Genomic DNA, 15,663 nt, shown 5'->3' on the forward strand with positions numbered 1-15,663 from the left:
CTGGGGCTACGCAGGCGGGGAGGAAGAAAAGCCCCGACCACAGTTATACTCCGCTAATAAGCGATGGCCAGGAGCCCCGCTCTGCGTCTTTTGGCATGCACGGTCGTTGCTCTTCCTGTTGCTGTTTTTTGCGTGTGCATGCGTGCCAGGAATCAGATCACCAAATGGTTGATGTGGATGTGCACCCTGGAAACAAAAAGATCATTTTCCTGGAGTGCGCATGCACACCGGGCGGTTCCACTTCTGCTTTCTGGCACACCAATGCCCGTGAAGACCAGCTGGCTGCTGCGCCCGAACCTGGAAGAGCAACTGGTGATGGCTCCACATGCCATAGGTTTGCCATCACGGGCCTATAGAATGTTCAAATTATTAGACTTATTTTTAAAAGATTGCTTTATTATTATTCTAGACAACTTAACAAAATGAAGAAGCTTTTTAAAATAAATGCTTGTTCTGAAGAGGCCCATGCTATTGTTTTAAAAAGTGCTATTCTTTTAAATAGCAGAGAATAACTATACTTCCAGAAAGCACATCAATTTTAACAGCATCTGTACAAGTATAGTCTGAAATATAACACTATAAACAGTGTATATTGTCTGTAATGTTTGTGGCAAGGAGGCAAATTGCTGAGAGGCAGAGGCAGATATTTCTCTCTTGTTTTCCCCCCCCAAAATCTAGGTGCATCTTATACTTCAGAGTGTCTTATACTCCTAAAAATATGGTATCAGCCTTAAGTTAAACGGCATCTTTTTTGCAGTTCATGGCATTAAAGAAACAGGTGTGTGAAAATAAATCACTTACTTTCTCTACCAAAGCCAAATTTTCTACCTCATACTTGGCTGCAAGCTATTCAATATTGGCAGCTATGAATAGCTTTTGTTTCATAATTCCCTTATATACCTTTGATGAAGTTTTGAGACCTGTTGTATAAACACATCTGCTTCTTGCTCCTAGTCAAACTCATCAGACATACGTAATTCCAAAATTCATAAGGATAAACAAAACTCTTCTACAAACATTCAGCTCTTATGTCTATCTGTGAAACAGAAATAGTAAAATCCTAATGTTCTGTGTTTATTTCTTTCATGAAGCACTGAGCTAGCTCCTTGATACATGTTCAGAAAACGTTAGCTCCATTCCCATTTGCTAATGGAACTGTTTACATATTTGAGCTATTTTTACTATCTGTACATGTCTTGATACTTCATGATGCAGTTGCTGCAATCTAAAGATGTTTTGGAACACATGGAGACACACCTCTTTGCCTTTCTACAAAGCAGTCATATCTTTTCATGGAACTATGCTACAGCTGTGAAAGACAGCTGCAGGTTTCTGGGAAGATATGAGTCACCCAGAGTTGGTTATAAAATGGGCATGGGGTATAAATATTTAACCAACCAACCAACCAACCAACCAGTGCTTTAAGGACCTGTAAACATATGCTAAATGCTTCAAATTACTTTTTTGAGTCTTTAAATTTTAAGTGCGCCACAGTCCTAATCTACATGTCTAGATCAAAGAAACAAATATTTTATTTTTTGGCCTATAAGACACTCCGCAGTATAAGATGCATCTTAGTTTTGGGGGAGGAAAATAAGAAAAAAAATTCTGCCTCTGCCTGCTAGCATCCATGGTATTCATCTGTTCTGTCAGTGTGTGAGAGAGTTGAGGACTGTTTGGAAACAAACATTATTTGCTGTGTCAGCAACAAGAAAGGAGACAGCAAGGAGCCAGGGCGTGGCTTGTTGTGTACTAAAGCTGCATGCTGTGCTGAATTCTGAAACTAAAACTGAAATTGAAACTTCTCTCCTCTGCTGAACTACCATGTTGGAAAACCTGCTTTTGGTATTGTATATTTACTTAATGTGTTATGTTATATATAAAGAGAAGTTATTGAATCCTGCTGAATGAGTTACACCTCCTTGCAGCAAAAAGCGAACAGCCAGGTCAGCTTCAGCATATTATTGCAGCCTGACTCAGCATGAGCAGCTGATTGGTGGGTTGATCGGCCTCCCGGAATACCGCCAATCAGCTGATCCAGGCTGCAGGGATTGCCACAGACCATTGCCTCCTCCGTGCCTTGCGTTTTTGGCTACATTCGATGTATAAGATGCACCCAACTTTTCACCCTCTTTTAGGGGGGGAAAAGTGCATCTTATATTCCAAAAAATATGGTAGTTTTAATCATCAACATTAGAAAGAAATACTTCATATTCAAAGGTAATCTCTTATTCCCTCTCTTTAATCGAATGAGCCACGGCAGGGCTTCCTTTTTCATAGGAAGCACCTGTGAAAAAAGTGACATTAGGAGAATATGTGTAATATTAGAATTGAGATTTACTAAAATGTCTCTCTTTTCTGGAAAACAACTACAACACAAACAAAACACTACCTTTTTTAAAAAGGTAGTGAGGTATTGTGGAAGGTCAGGTAACATGCTAATTAGGAAGTAGGGTTAAGGTTAGGGTTAAATTATCCATGCTGTAAGTAAAATATTTGCTGTTTTGCATAAAGAATTCCAGAGAAATATTTGATTCAGAAAAAAGTTCTTTTGTAACACTGTTTTAAAAAATATATAAGCTACATTTTATTAAATTCTGGGCTTTCTATGGAAAAAACACCACAAAACCTAATATTTATGTGTATACAGGTGAGTACGTGTGTGTACATGTCAATACAGCCATAGAAAGTGGATATCAGTTTGCAATCCCAGGATTACTTCAAATGCTGATGCAGTAAGCCTTTCAAGGGCTCACACTGTTCAGCTCAATACTTCCCTTGTTTGAAGCCTGCCTTTTTCTCACATCAAAGGAGAATCAGACTGAATGGCAATGATACAATTTTGATTACAGTGTGCATTTATTGCAACTGAATTTACCCTAGCTGCTGAACTTTGGTGACACAAGATACCGAGGACTTGCCCAAAGGCCTTCTTGAGGCCTTTTAAAAGGTAAAGGTTCCCCTCGCACATATGTGCTAGTCATTCCTCACTCCAGGGGGTAGTGCCATTTCAAAGCCAAAGAGCCAGCACTGTCCGAAGATGCCTCTGTGGTCATATGGCCGGCATGACTAAACACTGAAGGCGCACGGAACACTGTTACCTTCTCACCAAAGGTGGTTCCTATTTTTCTACTTGCATTTTTATGTGCTTTCGAACTGCTAGGTTGGCAGAAGCTGGGACAAGTAATGGGAGCTCACTCCATTACATGGTGCTAGCCGACCTTACTGATCGACAAGCTCAGTGTTTTAGCCACTGAGCCACCGCATCCCTAGCTTTTCCAGACCGCAAAATTAATATGGTCAGTCCTGGTTCAAATTGTATTTCTCATCTGGCCTTGCCAATGTCTAAAGTAAGTAGGAATTCTGAAAATTATATTTGTGCACACCTGGCAAGCAGCAGTTATTCTACACCGTGATCTGAAGTATATGCCACATCTCCTTTGAAGAGAGAATCTATGCAAACACTTAGGTATTTTTTTTTAATGACAGTTAAGGAGAAATCACTACAACCTACAACACAGACTACAACCTCAATTCAGTTACACATAAATTCACATAATGAACTAGTTCAGAACTCTACTTCAATTAAGAATGGTTCTTTAAAATCTTAGTTAGGAGCCGGTCCCAACCATTTAACAAAGATTCTTAGTTCTTAGATGGTTTTAAAACCTTTAGTTGAGATGCCAAGATTATTTAAATAAGATGTTAAAAAGTAAACCAGGGCTCACTGGAATTCTGGTTCTTTACCAAAAATAGAACTATTCCTAAAAGAGGCCCCTTAATGTCTGATTTTTTTTTCTGGACTATTATCTAGGGCATACTTCTAACCCAGTAATTTTCTCATGTAGTAATTTCAATTTGCCTTGCATGTTTCCTACAAACAAATCCAAGAACCTTCAACAGTCTATGTTCAGAAATTTCATAAGAAATTTGCAATCTGGTATGAACCATGGTTAACAAAATTACCCCAAAACATTACACAAACCACTCAGTTTGATGATGAGTTAGATTTCCATTGCTTGAGTGCCCTCCCTCCCTCCCTCCTTCCATTTATCTAGGAATGACTATGAGAGACAGGAGGGAGATCTCAGATTGGACATTCAACAGGTAAAAGATGTTTCAGCCCACAGAAGGGAAGATGGCATGGGAAACATTTCAGAAAAGACCTGCCCTAGATTTCCAGAGAGTAAAAAGAAAGGATGAGAGAAATACTTTCGGCCTTGCAAGATTCTTAATCGTACAATAAAGCTAGAGTTAGTACTCTTGGTTGTGCTTCTTGTCTGGACTACTTTGCAGAGCTAACAATTCTCACAGCAACTTATAGTGCCAGGATTATAGGTATCCCCAAACTCCTTTCATGCATTCCTTGGTGTCCTGTATTGGGGGGAAAATCAGCATTGTCTTTCCCTGGCATTTGAAGATAAGAAGCAGCATGAAAAGCATTCGTTCAGCCTGAAAATAGGCTTCATGTATCTCTATAAACAAAAAAAATGCTCACATAAAGAGGGCAAAAAGAAAATAATCACCCTGTTTAAGTATACAATACTATTTGCATCAGTATTCCACTCAATGTAGCATGGCTTTGTTTATCAAAGGGTTGCTTTTCCCTGCTGCATAGGATCAGATTCTATGGAGAGTTAACATATTGTCATGACTAGCAATCATGGATACATATAATTGATTCAGAAAATACACACTGCGAAAGTTTTAGCAGAACAGAAGCACTAAAATTGTAGAATTTATAATGGTCAGTAAAAAATTATGACTGTTAAAGTCTTTCCTCAAGAAATAGGATCTTGATCTTGCAGCATCCAAAGGTGAAAATGACTTGCAGACATGCTGTGCTTCTAAGATGGTAAGTGGAAGTACAGGGTGAAATGGAACTCAGAACTGTGGGAAGGGAAAGCAGATAATCCCAGCATCATGCTGCTCTCTTAAACTGCTTGGGAAGGCCTGGACCCAGTCAGATACGGATCAGCTGCTTCACAGACTTGAGGCTGGGCAGTGGAAGCTGTACTCTGAAGTGCTGCAATCTTCTCCAAATCATAAAACCAATTTTCTGGGAAGATTTATCTTTTTCAACTCCAAGTTCAAGAGAAAGCTGTGATTGTCATTTTATCACTGCATTTAATGTCAGAGCTTAAAATATCAATTGTGCTAATCAACCTAAACTCTGACAAAGTCACAATCTGCAGGAAGACTGACCCAATTCTGCCTGTTCAACACAGACTAAGGTAGGTAAGTAGAACTGTAAAACCCATATGACTCAAAATTGAATTACAAGAGGATGAATGGTCTTATATTTTGGCATATACGCAATTAATTCAGGTACCTCATATTATTTACATACATACGTATACACACACAAAAGTGCATAAAAAAGAACTGAAGTATACTGAAGTATATTTCCTGAAATGTACCTCTTTCAATTTAACAAAGGTTGCCTACAGCTAAGTAAAAATGTATCCAGTACAACATAATTACCTATTCACACTAATTCTTTCCTATTCAAATTCTAGAAATTAGGAATATCAGAACAAAGTCTAGCCAACAAAGGTATAAAACCGATAAAGATAATACTGTACCTGGTAAATCAGAAAACAGCAAAATGCACTCATTGAAGCCATTGGAGAGAAGACGATCCCTCAGCTGCTGTAGGATAGCCACTCCAATGCAGAATGGGAAGGAAGAATTTCCCAGTAGTAATGTATCCCACAGATGAAAGATTTTGTGCAAAGGAAAGACATCTGCAAGGCAGCCAGCAAAGAAATATCAATTGGGGGAGAATAAGTTTTCAAGTTTGTTTGTTTTTGTAAATAGGTAATCAGGCAACAAGCACAAGAGAGTACAAGACTTAAACAGATTTCTTTTTTCTTCTTCCTAGAATGCAGATGGCAAGAGGAGATTCCACAATGAGTATAAATGAGAAGAGCCTCTAAAGCAGGGGTCACCAAGCTTTCGGACCTCAGGGACCACTAAATTCATAATTTTAAATCCTGCAGAGCACTAATACGATCTGCCCAATGATTGGCTGGGTGAATGTGGCCAACTCGATATCACCCATGTCAAGGGATGCCTCGCCAGCCTCTGTCTGCCACTCCTCGACTGCCCGCCTGGGCTCCTTATTACCCCAACAGGAAGTAATTGCTGGAGCTAAGCAACACCATGAGAAGAATTGGCAAAACAGCCCAGTTCAAATTGGATCTGACTGAGAAAGAGGTTCAGCAGAAGCAACTCACTCAGGACTATGAGCATAAGCTTTCCAAGCAGAGGGAAGACTTGCGGGAGTGCAAGGCCAGGTACCAGCGCTTGGAGTTCCAGGTCATGATGCAGTCCCATTGGAACAAGGTTCTCTGGCTCTTTGCCACCAGTGGCACTTCCCCCCAGCCTTCGACCAGGAAGCCGAAGCAGACCGTAAGTCAGAATTTCTGCCCCCTCCAACCCACACAAAAAGACCCTGAAGGGGGAGACTCTCTGCAGCAACACAAACATTCACTGCACGTATCCAGCCCAGGAGCCGTAGTTTGAGGACCCCCAATTTAGTGCAATATAAAAAATGCAAATAATTTTTTGCGGACCATCAAAATTTTCTCGCGGACCACCAGCAGTTGGTGACCACTGCTCTAAAGCAGTTTCTATTGTGTATCTTATTTTAGATAGCAATGTATGGTACCATGCAAAAGAAGGGCCAAAGCATAAGGGTTTTAACAGGCATATTCATGAAAGCTATGGCCCAATCATATCTGAACTGCAAAATGTACTAAGGGATAGTTTTAGCAGGCAGCAAGGAAAAGAGGACTGAACAAACAAAACTTGGGTAAAAATTAAAAAACACAAAGCATAAGATAAAGAAGACAACATACTTTAAGAAAGACAGCAAATGTACATGTCTCAGGAAAATGTTGTAGGATTCTGTCGGTCATTGGGACCAGAGGTTTTGTCTTCTGAGCATTCGGATTTGTGCTCAGGGAACATCTCTCTACCAGAATGTGTCACAGAAGTTCCCTGAGGATGGGCTCCAGCACCAGACCGAAAGCTCAATGGTCCCAATGACCTACCATTCAGATTGAATCCTGCAACATACATTTCATCTATTCACCAAGTTTGAGTTTCAGTACAGTTCCATCAATGGCCAAAAAGGAGCATTTCATCTAGTTATTTATCATGTAGGCAAAAGCACATTATATCAATCTTTTTCTAGTAATTCTTAATGTGAAGTAGAGTAACACGAAAGAGCGTTGACAGGTAGGGCTGGGCAACTCTTTAGATCAGTAACTTGGAAAAGCTCCTTTTGGAATGGTCCCAAGAATGTGACAATAAGTATCCATCCAGGAGCACTTAGAGCTACCTCGTCTTCTCATGGGATCATGCAATGCCTTCTAAGGCTATCACCTTATCTTAAGAGAAGTCCTAGCTAATTTAAAGAGTTGCTTTTCCACATCTATTTAAGCTTCAGAGCATCTCTGTGAAATCTGGATTGAGAAACACTGCACAACCCATGTCACACTTCAATTTAGGCATGGCTATCAGTATCAGAAAATACCTGAATTACTATTTTTTGAATACTGAAGATTGTTAGATGGTCCTGCTATCTTCTTCCAATCCAGATACTTTGTTTAAAGTCAGTGCTACATTCAAGTAATGTGATTGTGTGTTTATTATTCTTTTTAATTTAAACTGATGCAAGGTTCTATCATTTCCTGATCTGGGCAATAATAATTATAATAATCAGTGGAATAGAGAAATCATTTGGAGGAATTAAATTTAATGTGAAAGACTTCCTTCCTAGTCCTCTGATATAGCTGGAATGAATTGTAAACCATATCTGCCCATTTCATCTAAACCAGTGACTTGCAGTTATTATCAGTTTTAAAAACCAATCTTGATACTGTTTGCTTATTTCATATGAAATCACAACATTGATGAAGAAAAAAAGCAGAAATACTAGCTTCTAAAATTCTTCTTTGGATAAAAATAAAGGGGAAAGTAGAAGTCATGGTTCAAACTCCTCAAGCACTATTTTTTAAATCTGGTACCCTCGGAACATGATGACATAAGCAAAACTGTCTGTTAATTCTGTATGTTGTAGCACAACAAAATACCCACTTCAATATTATTAATGAAATATATACTGCCACATACAGGCAGAAAGGTAGTGTGATCTGATAATCTCTCCACATGTTATTGGTTAAAATTAACATAACAAATAAATAGGGCCAAATAATTTTGTATTTATTTTAAAAATGATGTTCAATAATTTGAACCTCAATTCCTAGAGGAAGCCAAGAGGTTAATGTAGCACATTTCCTCTACAGCTGGTATTTTCTGAATTTAACTATACCATATTAGGCTAATTGTGATCAAGCCTCTGGGTAATGGTTACTTTATAATTAGGTATTTTAAATTTGAAATCATATCAGAATTCATAGTATGTGACAGTACTGTGTCATTTATAACAGTAGCTATTATAAAATTCACTTTTTATTTAGAAAAAATGCTTAGTTTAATGTCTAGACATACAAATCTCATGTTGTATGAGCCATATTCCACATATTTGTGGATGTCTGTAGGATAATATCTAAAGAATTGTACATAATTCATTATGTACAAGGAGCACAACACATTAACACAATTTTCAATATATATTTCTGAAGAACAAATTGAACATTTAACTGAACAGATAAAAGTAAGAATTTTGCGCAAAATGTGAATGGCAGATTGAGAAGCAAGAGGAGTATTCAGGGTGAAAATATATCATCCTGAAATGTATATATGACTGAAATAATTCTGTTTTGCACTAATATTGCTTTAAATGCACAGTTGTATTTATTCACTGGGTGAATAAAAAGCATCTTCAATGAGGGTTTAGTGTTTAATGATGATTATTGCCCTAAATTAGAGGCTGCCAAATAAAAATATTAAAAATTGCTTGCGATAAAGAAGCATATACTTGTAAATGAAAAATGAGAAAACATACTTACGTGTGAACATTGTAAGAAACCAAGGAATAGCATATAGCTATAACAACAACATGGGAGAAAAAAAAGAATATATTGTTAAGAGTAGATCATTGTAAATTTTCAATCACAGATTAGATTTGGAATTCTATAAATCTAACTTAGAACATGTATGAGAAGTTTAAATCAGTTTCAATCTCTATTATGATATCCCACCCAATCTAGAATTCAAAATTTTTGAACCAGAGTCTGATTATATTTTAGTGCTGCATATAAGATGGTCCTCACATAATGATCACTCATTCTGCAACTGTTTAAACTTAACTCTGGTGCTGAATTAATAAGTGTATTATTATAAATGCTTTTTCACAAATATTGTAATTATGATTTAAAAATTTATTCGCTTGAATTCGGAGTTTTTAAAATGAGCTTAAGCTTCAGAAGATCCATCCTATATCTAGATAGCCACTAACTGAGAAAAAGAGCTAATTCTGTTTATTCCATCCATCTTACTATTTCTACTTTCATCAACAATACTCTTTGGTATGGTGAGGACTTCCTACACTTTTCTTGGTGCACACTGCCCCCTACCTGTCCCACCAGGTATAAGCAAGTTAACAGCACTGCTCTCTTTTTTGCCACTTTGTTTAGAGAAAATTCCTCTATTCTCCACAACACAACCGGCAGTAATAAAGTGTGATCCATAATTAATAGAATACTTATATGCTTCTGCATTAGGATGTTCTATACACAACAATCCTGTGAATATTTTTTCCAAAATTGCTCAACGGAGAACAATTTGGGAATACAGAATAAAAATAAGTCTCATTTTATACCACTGTTTTCCTTCTGTATTTTTAATGGTTATATTTGATTTTTATTTTCAAGTGCAATGAGATCTCATAAAAGTCAAGAGGTAGTGCATGCCTGATCCTTAAATTAGGACTTCTTTCTTATAATTCCCAGGTCATTTTTAAAAAGAAAAGATTGGACACCCTGCCTAAGCAGGGGGCTGGACTAGAAGACAGACCTCCAAGGTCTCTTCCAACTTTGTTATTCACAGACAAAATTAAGTTGTAGGGAGCATACAGGGAACATCCTCTTCATGCAGGAGGAACCAACAAGATTAATCAGTGTTTCATATGACAGGATTAATTCTCAAGCATGAAAATAGTATTGCTAAGTGTATATACTTTGATGAATTCTGGAAATATTTTGTTGAAAATCCTATCAAATGGCACATCTTGCAGAATTTGACCGCTTGATAGCTGCTATCAGCATTTGGTTGATTCTTGCATTGAATTTGTTTTGGACCATGGTATGTGGATATAGATTATATCTATATTCGAGTTTTTCCCCGAATGCCATCTCTCTGCTTAACTAATTCCCAGAACACTGCCAATAATTTACTAAGATTGTATTACTATTATTCTTCTCTTCCATCCTAGTATCTATCTCTCCACACTTATGACTATAACCATATTGCTTGTATCTTTCAATTTATATTGTTTTTGTTTCCTAGTATGATTTGATAGCTTATTAGTAACCTTGATTATCACTAAGTGTTGTATCTTTTTATTCTTGATGAATGTATTTTATTTTCCTTATGTACGCTGAGACCATGTGAACCAAAGACAAATTCCTTGTGTGTCCAATCACACTTGTCCAATAAAGAATTCTATTCTATTCTATTCTATTCTATTCTATTCTATTCTGTTCTGTTCTGTCCTAGCCTATTATTAAACCTCCTGCTTTTTCTGCGTGTATTAAAATATATAAGCTGCAGTGGCGCACTGGTTAGAATGCAGTACTACTTCTGCTGATTACCGGCTGCCTGCAATTTGGCAGTTCAAATATCACCGGCTGAAGGTTGAGTCAGCCATCCATCCTTCCAAGGTATGTAAAATGAGGACCCAAATTGTTGGGGGGAAATATGCTGACTCTATAAACCGCTTAGAGATGGCTGTAAAGCTCTGTAAAGCAATATATAAGTCTAAATGCTATTGCTATAAAAAGCATTTGCACTTACATCTGGGATGAAACCTATTTCATTGAGGTGGTTACTCAGTTCAGGATCATGGAATGCAATCATCTGGGAGAATACCGTAAGATATTCTGGAAGAAAAATAAACAGTAAGATTATTCGGAAATGATTTCAGTAAGAATTCAGCCTCAAGGATTTTGCTTTATGGAATCACCGTTGCAGCAGAATTCCAGGAAAGAGTTAACAAACTCAAAATATTTACTCCTAAAATAATTCACAGCAGAGAAACAAAAGCACAACACCACCACAAGGAACACTATAAAAACTATGAATAGTAACACTATCAAAGTAAGAGATCAATGTGTAGCTTTATTAAGGAAATTCAAAACAAACTGTATGCTGCAATTCAGCAACTGCGGCTGTTTTAAGTTAGTAGTTAGATGCAGTTTTGGTATTTTAAAAAAAAATTGTGGCATGGTATTTTCCACTAGATATCAATGCAGATTATAAATTTAAAACTATAAAAGATAATAACATGTATATAGGTTTTTAAAGGCTTATTTTAAATGAGATTTATAGCAGAAAACCTACCTTGAATAACATGAGAATTATCCTTTAGAAAGAAATTATAGAGATATTTTGGTATAAAAGCAGACATGCAGGAATAGGCCAAAGCTAAAAAAAAGAACCAGAGAGTCAGCTTTTTATCCAACCATTACAATTGTTAGAATAAATTGAAAACAATGTTAATCTGTTCCTATTAAATAATTCTGTAAAACTTACAAATACAGGTATCCTTGAATTTACAACCATTCATTTAGTGATCATTCAAAGTTACTTCATCACTGAAAAAAGCGACCTATGACCATTTGAAACACTTGCAACTGTTGAAGCATCCTCACAGTCATGTGATCAAAATTCAGATTTGGCAACTTGCAAGTATTTATGATGGTTGCAGTGTACTGGGATCATGTGGTCAACTTTTGCAACCTTCTGACACAAAACATCAATGGGGAAGCCATAATTCTTAACAACTGTGTTACTATCAATCAATCAATCAATCAATCAATCAATCAATCAAACAAACAGAAGAGAGCTGGAAGTTAACAGTAACAGAGTTAGAAGTTACCTTGGAGGTCATCTAGTCCAACCCCCTGCTCAAGCATGAGATCTTATACCATTTCAGATAAATGACTGTCCAGCCTCTTCTTAAAAACCTCCAGCAACTATAACTTCTGTACTGTGCAAGCTGTTCCACTGGTTAATTGTCCTCACTGTTTGGAAGTTTCCCCTTAATTCCAGGTTGCTAACGTTGTAAAATTTCTAACTTAACACCTACAGTGATTTTACTTAATAATTGTGGCAATAAAAGTTGTAAAATGGGGCAAACATTCACTTAACAACTGTCTTGCTTAGCAATGGAAATTTTGGGCTCAGTTGGATTCGTAAGTCGAAGTCCACCTGTAATTTCAAAGATTAAGCAAACTTATAAATACCCTACAGTTGGATCCAGATTTAAATATATATAAAATAACAGAACATTTATACTCTTATCAGTAGAATTTAACAAATTTGTCTTAGTCTAGAGCCAAGTCCAGAAATCCATACTGGAATTGCAACAAATGTTTATGTAATACATAAACTACCATTCAGACCAAATATGAGAAAACAGCAATTAGCTGAAGTACAGATTTATCTGATTTATCTGTTCCTGTCCTTTATCTTCTGTCCTGTCCTGTCCTTCTCTTCTCTCTCTCTCTCTCTCTTTCTTTCTTTCTCTCTTTCTTTCTTTCCTTCCTGTCTGTCTTCAATATGGTCACCTATTCACTGAGTGATTCTGGGTAGCTAATTCAGAGTTAAAAACACCTGACTAACCTAAAGCTATCACACCTCACATGCTAAAAGGAGATCCAATAATACCTTGGCTCAATATTGGGAAAAGGACCAGGAATCTCAATTGGGGCAATCTGAATCTCAAGGGAAGTTCTCCCACACGGTGACAAAAATTTTCCTGACTTCCATAAGATGACCTTAGTTAACGAACTAACCCAGAGCATGCCAACCCTATTTGAATGTGTTAGGTGGGCAAGACAACTGGAAACAGACAGTCGTGCAGGTATCCCAGCCTTATGCCATGTATTGTGAGCAAACTCATGAATTGCTCTATAACAGAGCTGTCAAACTCACGGCCCGTGGGCTGGATGCGTCATGCCTACGCCTAGTTTAGTAAAGGGAAAAAAGTCCTGATACATCATGTGACGACACCATGACACCGCACGTTTGACACCCGTGCTCTATAATATGCATGAGCCTAGTGAAACGGAAACACAGAGCTAATCAGGATTTAATCACTGCATGCATGAATTCAACATTCATAAAGACAAAGCTTACCTTCATTGTTGAAATTCAGATACAGGAAAGGCGCACAAAGGGAATCAAGACCTACAAGGAGATATATTATGCAAAAATATTGCTATGAAAAAACAACAATCCACGGAGTTTAAGAATATCCAGAAGATAAAGATGCAATTATATAATCAAATATTTTGCAGAAGTTATTTACAGATATACCGTAGGCTACTTTCAAAACTATCATATGTGATGTAGTCACCAAGTAAATTGTTAAATAAATCCATGGGTTTGGAGGGGTGGCCATTTATGCCTACCTTCTGAAAAGCTTCATATATCAAATAAATCTAAAATCAGAAATTTGGAGCTCAGTCTGATCATACTTCCAAGAAAACTCAATGGTCTCTGTCATGAATACTAGAGCAGGTTCTTTGAAAAAAATATGTTTCATCCCAATAATCTGGATCATTCTTAGTTCTAAGCCGAAATGTGAGATATGGGGCCCTAGCCATGGGCTTGAGAACAGTTCTTCCAAGATATGCATAGAATCATATTCGGGTTATGTGGATAGAGTTATATTTCAATATTATTTTGTTTAGCCATTAAAATAGCACTACAGTTCTAACTAACAAAGAATACCTGCCAAATGTCCCCACTTATCAAGACATATGACTGAAACTCAGCATTCTTGGTGGTGGGGGGGGGGGAGAGATCTCCATTCCATAACGGCTCCCAACTCTTCCTGGAACAAGGGTAACTTCCACTCTGGGAAGCTCATGAAACCTCAGCTCTTCTTCAAGGCCTTTGGGATTTGATTGATGTGCAGCTTCTATCCCCAGAAATCTTATTATTCCTTAGCTTGATTGCATTCTTAACTGCAATTATATTCTATAATAGTTCTATTATACATTATTATTTTACTTTGAATGTTGTATGGACTTTGGCTGTTCCTCTTGTACACTGCTTAGAGTCAATTGACCAAGGTGGTCTATAAATCTATATACATCAATTATTAAACTTACTCACTGAAAGCAATGCAACCCCCCCCCCCCCTCTTTCTCTTAGAATGAATTAAGAGCAATTAGGAAAAATATATATAAAAAATATAATTGCTAGCCACAAGAGCCAGCTGAACTAACCTTGCCAGTATACAAGATCAGGATGAGAAACTACCCAGGCTTTCAAAACCCGCCTAAATTTTGCATGGCCTTCCGGCGATGACAGCAGTTCATCATACTGATGACAGCGAGGGATGTCAACTTCAATCTACAATGTAAGCAACAAGAAGGAGCATAGGACAAGCCATAAAAAGAGACTAGATGCCCAATCCCTCTGCATTTCTACAGTTCAAATTAGTGTGAAAGAAGGCTTATTCTAGGCACCAAATATCAGGCCTGGGAACATTTGGAAATGCCATTTTCTAATGAGTATAAATCCTTTAAATAGAAACACAAGGTAGGAAAATATAAATGAAAAGACTCACTACCCTGTTTTCCCGAAAATAAGACCTGCCTGGATAATAAGCCCTCCCTAAAATATTTAAACACATGCACAGCCGGTCCCCGCCATTTCCTGGGGGAGAAAGGGGGGAATATGCTCCACGCGCCCTGCATGTACCTGCCATCCACGTGGAATGGCCTCGTGGAGGCCACTCACGCAAACCCTAGCTACCACTACCCTTCTCTTAGTGGCGGCCACAAAAAGAGTGGCAGACCCAGCCACGGTAGGGCTGGCAAGAGTGTGCCAGAAACAGAACTGTCGACCCTCTCTGGATCAGCAGGCCAAAGTTAAGGGGCCTTCTGCACCTCAAAAATAATGTGACCTCCCTGAAAATAAGGCCAGGCGCTTATTTTGGGGGTCAATAGAAAATAAGACCCTGTCTTATTTTTGGAAAAACATGGTAAGTGTTCCTTGGATGCTAACTGGATGCTAACTGAATGCTGTAGTTTCATAGTTTACCTTGCAACAGTGCTCAACTCTTATTTTCCCATCAAGATCAATTTGTATTTCTAATCCTCATAGCAATGGACGTACAAAGGACCTAATAATGCTGTCCCAAACTCTCCATAAACTTGAAATATAATTACTAGGACATTTCCCTTGCCCCCAATTATAGATTGAATTGAAACAAGAGCATCTGAAGTAATAAAATCCTATTATATGCACTTGACAGAAGATCAAAAGGCAGAGTTCTGTCATAGGAGAAATATGGGAGTTTATTTGCCTTTCATGCATAATATTCAATTTTAAGATTAAAGTCATTACTATGGGGAAATAAAGACAACATGAAACCAAGTTTTTTTTCCTTTATGTTCTTACATATGGGGATGCAGATGGGGATAAGCTAGAAATAGATATAATTTCATGGCCATC

The 15,663-nt window shown here is 37.6% G+C and overlaps 1 protein-coding gene across 2 annotated transcripts in view; it reads right to left on the reverse strand.

Moving 5' to 3' along the window:
* Nucleotides 1-15,663, reverse strand: part of TBCK (TBC1 domain containing kinase) — a 92,925-nt gene that overhangs the window by 34,613 nt on the left and 42,649 nt on the right. For both annotated transcript variants that reach the window (XM_032223823.1, XM_032223824.1), the window contains exons 17-22: nucleotides 14,430-14,556; nucleotides 13,333-13,383; nucleotides 11,533-11,616; nucleotides 10,987-11,072; nucleotides 8,982-9,018; nucleotides 5,586-5,747 (exon numbers count right to left, since the gene is read on the reverse strand). In XM_032223823.1, coding sequence (XP_032079714.1) covers nucleotides 5,586-5,747; nucleotides 8,982-9,018; nucleotides 10,987-11,072; nucleotides 11,533-11,616; nucleotides 13,333-13,383; nucleotides 14,430-14,556 — 547 coding nt within the window. The remainder of the gene's footprint in view (nucleotides 1-5,585; nucleotides 5,748-8,981; nucleotides 9,019-10,986; nucleotides 11,073-11,532; nucleotides 11,617-13,332; nucleotides 13,384-14,429; nucleotides 14,557-15,663) is intronic.

This window comes from Thamnophis elegans, chromosome 9 (genome assembly GCF_009769535.1).
Source record: "Thamnophis elegans isolate rThaEle1 chromosome 9, rThaEle1.pri, whole genome shotgun sequence".
NCBI classification, from domain to species: Eukaryota; Metazoa; Chordata; class Lepidosauria; order Squamata; family Colubridae; genus Thamnophis; species Thamnophis elegans.